The sequence below is a fragment of the Columba livia genome, chromosome 3, assembly GCF_036013475.1.
Source record: "Columba livia isolate bColLiv1 breed racing homer chromosome 3, bColLiv1.pat.W.v2, whole genome shotgun sequence".
Lineage (NCBI taxonomy): Eukaryota > Metazoa > Chordata > Aves > Columbiformes > Columbidae > Columba > Columba livia.
Window position 1 is genome coordinate 114,388,929 of NC_088604.1, and position 8,722 is coordinate 114,397,650.

The following is an 8,722-nucleotide window of genomic DNA, read 5'->3' on the forward strand; positions in this document are numbered from 1 at the left end:
GACAAAACCAAGTTGAACAATAGTGCTGTCAAACTCTCATCAATTTCTACCCACATCTGGAAAAAACACTACTGATGATAAGCCATTTTTCTTAAGTGACAAAATTATTTTTGCTGAAAAGTGACTGTCCCTTTGATAATGAAGCTGAAGATTGAGTGTTGTCTTTATTCTAAATATGATAACATTTAGCATCCCTGCTCAAGCTTTTTGCTCTGGAAAAACAACTAATTTTCTAGTACTCACTTCTAAGAAATGAAAGACACCTAAAATGTAGTTAAACTAATATAGTGGATAAGGCCTGCAAGCCTAACAGGTCAAGTAAGAGAGATTCAAAGAAAAACATGGCTTGAAAACACCATAAACCAAATTTATTTTATAAAAATTAGTATTTCAACACAAAAAATTACTATCCAGTAGATCTGTGGAAATCCTACTTCTGTCCCAGCCATACTGGCAATCTTACACAAGTCTTAAGTTTTCTGCAGAGAACAGCAAACACAGTAGCTGATCAAAGTATCATCCATCGTATTAGAAAAAAACAACCCCTATCCACAGAAGTCCTTTATAGGAGCATATGGTTATTTCTTCGCGTAAGTGATTTTCATTGCATGAGACGGAGTAATCTTGAATCCTTGGAGGGCATCTCGAGCAGCTCCTGCTTGATTCTCATTTTCAAACTCCACAAATGCAATATCATGGCGCCCAGGCACTAAGCGCACTTCTTTGAATCCAGGAAACCTTTAAAATAAAGTGAAAGAGTCAGATAGTACTTCCTAGTTTGATAATACATCTCTCTTCAGTAGCCATAAGACCTTATCATAAGCATCTACTAGTATAGTAGTTACTACTAATGAAAGATTTAAATTGAAGGGTTTTAGATGTCCAGTCCTGAGAACCATGCCTCAATTAGGGATCATGACATAGAAGCAATTTAATCAGTCTTGCGCACATATAGAAGCAACTAAAGCTAGTTTAAAAACTGCTCCTGCTGTCGTAAAGTCTTTAATATTACAGTCACCAGCTTTAATCTGGTGCAGATTGATAGCACATAACTTAAATAATCAAACCAGCTATGAATAAAATATTATTTGCTTTCTGCACCAAGTCATGAGAACTGACATCTGCAATCTTGGCAGTAAGACAACTGAAATACCTTCAGAAGAAACTCTCATTTCTAAAAAGTCAGCTTGCCAAGAAAGAAAAAGCATACAGGTCACAGAAGAATTCAAAGGAGAAGTCCTTTCTATTCAAAACTTACTGATTGAATAACATGGACAGCATCATCTCATTTGTTTCCTCAGGCAAGTTATTAAGGAAAAGGATATAGTTTGGTGGGTTATCAGGCACCTGCAACAACAGAAGATCAAAGCTCAGAAGATTATACGCAGCTATCTGTTCCTCTGCATCTGCCTGCATGATTATTTGAACCAAGACTCATGTATCCTTAGCTTTGTTTGCAACACTGCTAGCTGGACTTCAGTGCACCCTCATGCAATATGCACACATAGCCCCTTGATTCTTTTACAATGATGCATTGATTTTCACCAAAAATAAATAAATAAATATCACAGTAACGTATTGTCTTAGGTGTCATTTAAACTGGACATCTCAGCAGTTGATGCTGCAGTATTCTTGGTAGTGCTGCCCAAGACACACACATGCCAGCAGAAGAACCTAGGAAAGCCTTGCACCCTTCTAGAAGAGCAGCTGGAGGCCAAGATAAATACCCTGTGCATCTGGAGTAGTACCACAACACTGAATATCTTTGGGCAACTGAAACCCATAAAACACACACGGTTTTATTACAGTGTTCTACTCAAATGTATTAATCAGAAATTCCACTAGATTTTAAACTTTAGAGTCTTTATCTAACAGATTTGTCTGCTAATATGAATTTGCAGCAACCTGCAAAGCTGAGCAGTCGGTTTGCTGACAATGGACTGAAAGGCTGGAACCTTCCTAAGTCATCAAGGAAATTACAAAAATAAACAGAAACTGGACACTACTTCAAATGTCCTAATAACGGTGCCAAGTAAGTTACTGCTTCAGCAGAACAATTTCCTTGAGCTGATGGAAATATTCCAGGCAGTGCCATGAGAAAATAAACTTCCAAAGTTCAAACAAATATCTAAATACTCTGTGTTGTGCTTCGATGCAAACTGACATACACATATTGTGCTGTGTTACAAATGGCAGCTGAAAGAAAATGCAGACTGGGAGCAAGACATTTTCCCTATGGATTACATATGCTATTTCCAATGATAGTACTCAAGAAAGAAATACAGGGCAGGCAAAGAGATTCTTCTGCATTATTTGCCCTCCTGCAAATTCTGGCTCTTTAATACTGCATTTCCACACAGTCCTCTGGAAAATAAGACAATTATGGGGAAAAAAGTGAGCAGAGGAACCCAAAACTCCTGAAAGGAAGCTTTAAGGCAGATATTCCAGCACCCTATGTACATTTCCTTCTCCACTTCCACTACTAGAACAAAGCAAGTTAAAAGGAATCTGTTAACAATGAAAAATTAAAAATCCTTCAACCAATACTAAACATAGTCCAAATTTAAGAATTAAGTGGGATTTGTTAGTAGTGCAGTTTTCTGTATAATTCTGAGAAACTTCAGATTTTCATTTCATGCCAACCAGATATAAGAGAAGTGGGACTTCTTTTATATGTTTACTATAATTTCACTGTTAGACAAATGTCCCATAAAACAAAAAGGAAGTTGTAAAGTATGCCCTCGAGTGTCCATGTGTAACAAACTATTATTCCTGGAGAATCATTTTAAACATCGGTGCTTTTAGTCACAAAAAAAAAGCATTACCTGTTGATTCTGTGCTGCAGTCCCTGGGGCACTGGCTGAATTTGGTGTTGCTCCCTATCAAATAAGTACAAAGTAGTTTTATAGAGGTGTTCTGTCAGAAATACATAAACACGTATCACCATGTTTCTATACAACTCAAGAAGTATGCTAAAGTTTTTTTAAGCTACAATCAGACAAACATTTGTTGCTTATAAGATACCTCCCAAAGGGAAACATAAAGCACATGAATTTTGCTGAACTCCAAAACCAGGCAAAGATAATACATTAGTAGTATCTGATCTCACTAATGGTCAAGTCAGCAGATCCAACAAATCACTATTTCTCCACATTATAGAATTTGGTTTAATAGACAGGAAGGAAGCAGGTCTGAAAATGAAGGCCTTAGACAGGACACACATAATAGCAGAAAAAAAGCCACTGCCATTATAGCTAGTAGCAATTATTTCTTCCTAAGAGGTTTGTATATAGTGATTGATTTTCCAACTCCTTTTCATCCACCTGTGAAAGAATTATCTTGTTCCCATGTACCACTCTTCAGTGCTTAGAGCAAATAGGGCATTAAAACGCTGAAGGGAAAAACTGTTTGAGCACTGAAAGCTGGTAAAGCACACATGCTTCCATTTTTTCCTTTTTAAAAAGAGGTTAGTTTCTGCTTTGATTTATTGTATCTTTGCCCTACATCTTATTTTCATCTGGTAATAGGAAAGGAGGGAAAAAAAACTGAAGGAACAGCAAGGACTATGTAACCATCCCCCTCTTTCAACTTACAGTGAGTGCTCAAGAGCACTAGATATAGACTACAGTTTAAGGAATTGAGAAGTTGCAAAATACAACACTTGATTCTTTAAAAAATTATTTAAAATAGCTTTTGTGTAAACAGAGAAGCAACTTACCTGGATAACCTTTTTATTTGCCGCATTTGCTGACTGCTCCAGAGACTTGGCCTTCTTCTTTTCCTTCCTTTTTTCCTTATCGGCAAAAGTACCACGCATTTTAGAGATTATGTCAGAGTCTGTTTTTGCATACTGAATACGCTTTTTAAAAGGAAAAAAGAAAATTTGCGGTAATAATACTGAACATTTTGCACCACCTTCCTTAACTTTACATTTACACATTGTTTTGCAGAAACTTCTTGTATTAATAATATTGCTATAAACTGTAGTTATAGTTACAGCATATCTATTCCTCGTAATTCTGAACACAACTATGGAACTCTAAAAAGCCCTAAGATGGAAATTAGTAATTTTAATTCACTAACATTGGAGCTCTGTTGACCCAACAGCACCTTTGTAACATCTGTCATTGTAAAAGATGTACAAAGCTACAAAATGACATTTGACAAAATTGGCACTAGCTTCTGTTAGAAAACCTGAGAGGGTTTTTTAACCCCATTTTAAGGAGAGTTTAAAATTTTAGTGATTTCCGAGATCTCTGCAGAAAACAGAGTTCAGCAAAACTCAGACTTCTTCAAAAGAAAGGAAGATACCTGCCTTAGCCCCAACTGGATTGCGTAAATCATGTCAGCAGCAGAACTAAGACGACAGAACTAAGCTGGCACAATTCCTTGTTAAGGATTTCATTAGAGAATCTGAAAGTGTTAATGAAAAAAGTTTGTGGCTCAGCAACACAAGAACAGTCTGTGCTCTCCTGAATGCTAAAAGCCAGTGTTAATCCATCATTGAAGTCAAGCAGCCCATTTGCATGTATCATTACACCTCACAAATAGTTGCAGAATCAAGAGACACGTAATTATTCAAGCAGGCAACAACGTGTCAATTGTTGTGCTATTCCACACATTATCAAGTACATTATTAAATGATGTTCTATCAACCAGCAGTATATTTGCTCCACTGAAGGTACACTAAAATTCAGTTATTTGGTTTGGTGATCTGATGCATGCACAAAACAGAACTAGCCATTGATTCAAAAAATAAATCACTGGTCACATCTGTTGATTTCTGCCATGGGAAGCAACAGAGATCTTCACCATACTCACTGTTACCTCACAAAGGAAGCATCATATTCCAGCTGTTTATCATTAACATAATAGTAATTAAGGCTACTCTAGATAAATTAACTGAAAGCAACTAATTTCAATAATATTACAGAATGAATTTAATCAGTTCAATAGAAGATATGATGACGAAAATGAGAGTATTTAAGATCTTAAAAACTATAGTCCAGCATACAAAAACATAAAGCAATCACTTAGAAAATCTAAATGAAAAGTTCAAACTCCATGTGTGTTTTAACTACAGTCTCTCCAGCATCCCTCTAGCTTGCATAAATACATATATTTATCAATACGTGATACGACCAAATAACAGTACAAGTACACAATACACTGTATTGTACCATGGCAATATTTTTTTGCTTTAAAAAGAGAACAGAATAACTTACCATTGGTTTCCCATAAAATGGAAAGCCTTGTAATTGTCTCAAAGCATTGGTAGATGAACCAAGTTCTTTAAATATAACAAAGGCCTGTCCTCTCATCTTCATAGTCTTTAAAGCCACAATGTCAACCACATGACCAAACTGTGAGAATAACGCATACAGGGACCTCTTCAGTTCTGTTGACAATATGAAAAAATAGATTACAACAGGTTACAGGCAAATGTCCACTTTCATGGAGTTTGCTGCTCTCCAGGGACAATGTTTTTTGCCAGCTTTAGCTCTCACAGTGTGACGTTACATGAGTTTAGTCAAAACTCGTATGCACGTGTACGAGTTTATTTGCCCAGTTTTTCTAAGTCTGTGTATAACACTCGGTTTCACAACTTGAGTATTCAGGTAGTGGAAACAGTTGTACCATCATCCATTCTAAGAGGGTAACAATTACACATGGGTATGTATACACATTTCTTCAAATGCATATATATGCAGACACACGCACACTCAAGTATGATGTATGACAGCCAAAGACTGACCAGAAAATCCCCATTTTAACATGCAATAGTAGAGAGGTATGACTTAAAGCAAGAACATGGCAAAATAGTAACTACTGAAAGGCTAATTAAATGTCAACATTTTGTTTGTAACTTTTATCAATTCTGTCACACACTATGTTTTTTTTATATTCTGGATCTGATTATGTTTTTGTATGATCACACTGTACCTTACAACTGCAGTGGATTTGTTTTCATTATTTAAAAACACCTGACTACAAGCCAACCTAAACCTGAATTTTATCCAACCAAGCTAAATAAACCCTCTCTATTGTGTAATCATTCTACCTCACAAATCGTAAGAGCACTGCCTCTTGTTTCTCACTCAGACTCGGTGATACCAGCCCACTGTCATTTTCTCCAGCTGTGCTTGAGCAGGCACAGTGCTATATATTTTTTTAAAGTTTTAACAAAACACTTTCCTTAAAAATAACTTTAAAATCTGTATTTTTTAAAAATCTCATTTGTGGACTTCACAGGTAATTTGAAATTCTACATTTAAAAATTATACCCACACAATTTCATAACGGAGACTTACTAGCTTATAGTGCACTTAACAAGCTATAAACAAAGCCCCACGTTAAATTTATTCAGTAGAACCATCTTGATAAGTTAATAAATAATTCCTCAGCAAAGCTGTTCCCACTTTCAGATCTCTCTCTGAAGCACCCTGAAGAAACATTCAATTAGTACTAGTCAGATCCAGTCACTCGATTCACAAACAATAACAAATAAATTACAATGATTACTTCAGAATACAAGCAAAGCATGAGTTTTAAGTGGATGGTTTCATGCAGACATTGAATACACAGCAGATAAGGGCAAGAGATTTTGTTTTCGGCACACTTTGAGGATCTATAATTCCCAACACAAAGTCATCTATCTCTAGTGAGAGCTGTTGTAACTGCAAGGCAGCATCTAACAGGATGATGCAAAGCAGGCTGGCTTGTGTCACACTCACAACTTTTGCACGGTGCTAAAACAAATGAGAAGCGTACAAGTGCCCCCACGTTTTAGTGAGAAGGGACAGCTGGCCACTGAAATCTATACCAACATGCCTGTTAGCATCCATTGGATATCCTCCTTACTCCTATCGTTACAGTTATTCACTCATGAGCAAGTCTAAGCTATGCAGTCAGCTACAGAACCACAGGAGAGAGGCAATAAGAAGCTTCCTTAGACACAAAAGCCCTGCTTTACAAAAAGACATTGTGCTACTCTTGCTGATTTTAATTGCTGCAATTCAGAGAATTTAAAGATAGAACGGAATTATGAGTTCATCTTGTGTGTTCCATAATTTATCCTAAAGAACTAAAACCAACAGTTTACATAATAAGGCTATAACTTATGATATGTCTGTAACACATATATTACTATTCAGCCATAGTTTAAAGATTTCAAGTGATAGACATGTGTCATAATTATAAGTAAGCTGTGATAAAAGTTAATTATAAATTAGTATGACACAAAACATTGTTGGTTATGTTTGCGAGACAGCCTGGAGAAGAGAAGGATCCAAGAAAACCTTATTGTGGCCTTCCAGTGCTTAAAAGGGGTCTGTAAGAAAAATGGGGACAGACTTTTTAGCAAGGCCTGTTAAAATAGGCCAAGGGGTGATGATTGTAAACTAAAATAGAGGAGATTCAGGCCAAACATGAGGAAAAATTTATTTACACTGAGGATGGTAAAACCCAGCTTGCCCAGAGAGGTGGTGGATGCCCCATCCCTGGAGACATCCCAGGCCAGGCTGGACGGGGCTCTGAGCAACCTGATCTGGTGAAGATGTTCCTGCTCATGGCAGGGGTGGCACTGGATGGGCTTTGAAGGTCCCTTCCAACTCAAACTATTTTGTGATTCATGACAAGCAGCCGGTTGCTGAGCTGGGTGCACGGTCCCCTCGTCTGGCACCTCAGAGCAGTCCCGGGGACCCCTCACACCCCGACACTGCCAAACACCCAGCCCTATGGGAGAGCCCATGCCCAGGCGTGGAGCCAGCCCGGTGTGACACCATCCGTCCTTCTCACGGCGAGTCACAGGCACCGGTACCTTCTTTCTTAATCTTGTCGTTGATGTTGTTGATGTAGATGGTGTGGTTCGGCCTGATGTCCATCCTCGGCGGCGGCTGCAGGCCTGCCTGCGGGCAGAGAACACGTGGGAGCTGTTAGCAGCGCTCAAGGCGCGGCCAGAGCCCCACCGGACAGCTCCTACCGCCGGCAACACCCCAACCCCCGGCAACACCATCCATCCTGGGCCCCAGCCCCACACTACCCGCCTCACCTCACCTCAGCTCAGCTCCTCCCGCCGTGATGGCGGCCGCCCCTTCCCGCCCTGCCCCGCGCGCGCGAGGACGCAGCGCAAGCAGCAGAGCCGCTCCCGCAGCAATCGATATGCCGAGCGCCGGCGCATCGATGCGGCGCGGCGCATGCGCAGAGCCGGCTGCCGCCCGGCGCGGGGTTTGCTCTGCGGGCGCCATGTTGGTTCGGGCCGCTCAGGCCCTGGCGCGGCTGTTGGCTCAAATAAATGGTTCTTTTCCCTGCGTGCTCCCAACCGGCCGAATTTACACACAGAGGCGAGATATCGCTTATTGCAGAGTTGCACAGGTCTGGATGCTGGAATAAAGCCAGCACGCCAGGAAGAAAACCAACAGCCACTGTGTACAGAATCTTACCACACTCAGGGCAGTCCCGAAGACCCAGCGGGTTACACATTTGCATACTGGTTACATCATAATTTTAGCGTATGAGCAATGTTCAGGTAGAGGACACTGCATCCAAGAGTCTCAACATCTTAAGGCTCAACTAATTGTGCAGGTTTCAAAGTGTCCAAAGCTGCAAGGTCAGCATGATGTATAGTTTCTGATGAGCTGTTCTGCAAGTCACTCACTTTTGTTAGAGGACAGACTGACCTAAAACTGAAAGGATTTATGTAACTTCTTCCCCCCAAAATAAG

The 8,722-nt window shown here is 39.5% G+C and overlaps 1 protein-coding gene across 3 annotated transcripts; it reads right to left on the reverse strand.

The window, feature by feature from the left end:
• Positions 1–346: 346 nt before the first annotated feature.
• On the reverse strand, positions 347–8,164 carry SNRPB2 (small nuclear ribonucleoprotein polypeptide B2). 3 transcript variants are annotated; one of them, XM_065059316.1, is made up of 7 exons: positions 8,056–8,164; positions 7,820–7,907; positions 5,226–5,398; positions 3,719–3,859; positions 2,826–2,879; positions 1,259–1,347; positions 347–738 (listed from the first exon to the last, which is right to left on the reverse strand). In XM_065059316.1, exons 2-7 carry the CDS (start codon positions 7,881–7,883, stop codon positions 579–581), a joined length of 681 nt encoding a protein of 226 aa, XP_064915388.1. In that variant the 5' UTR covers positions 7,884–7,907; positions 8,056–8,164; the 3' UTR covers positions 347–578. The 3 variants fall into 3 exon arrangements, with proteins under 3 accessions (XP_064915388.1, XP_064915389.1, XP_064915391.1); XM_065059317.1 differs by having other exon boundaries at positions 8,051–8,117; XM_065059319.1 differs by having other exon boundaries at positions 7,820–7,903; positions 8,042–8,113.
• Between the last annotated feature and the right edge of the window lie 558 nt (positions 8,165–8,722).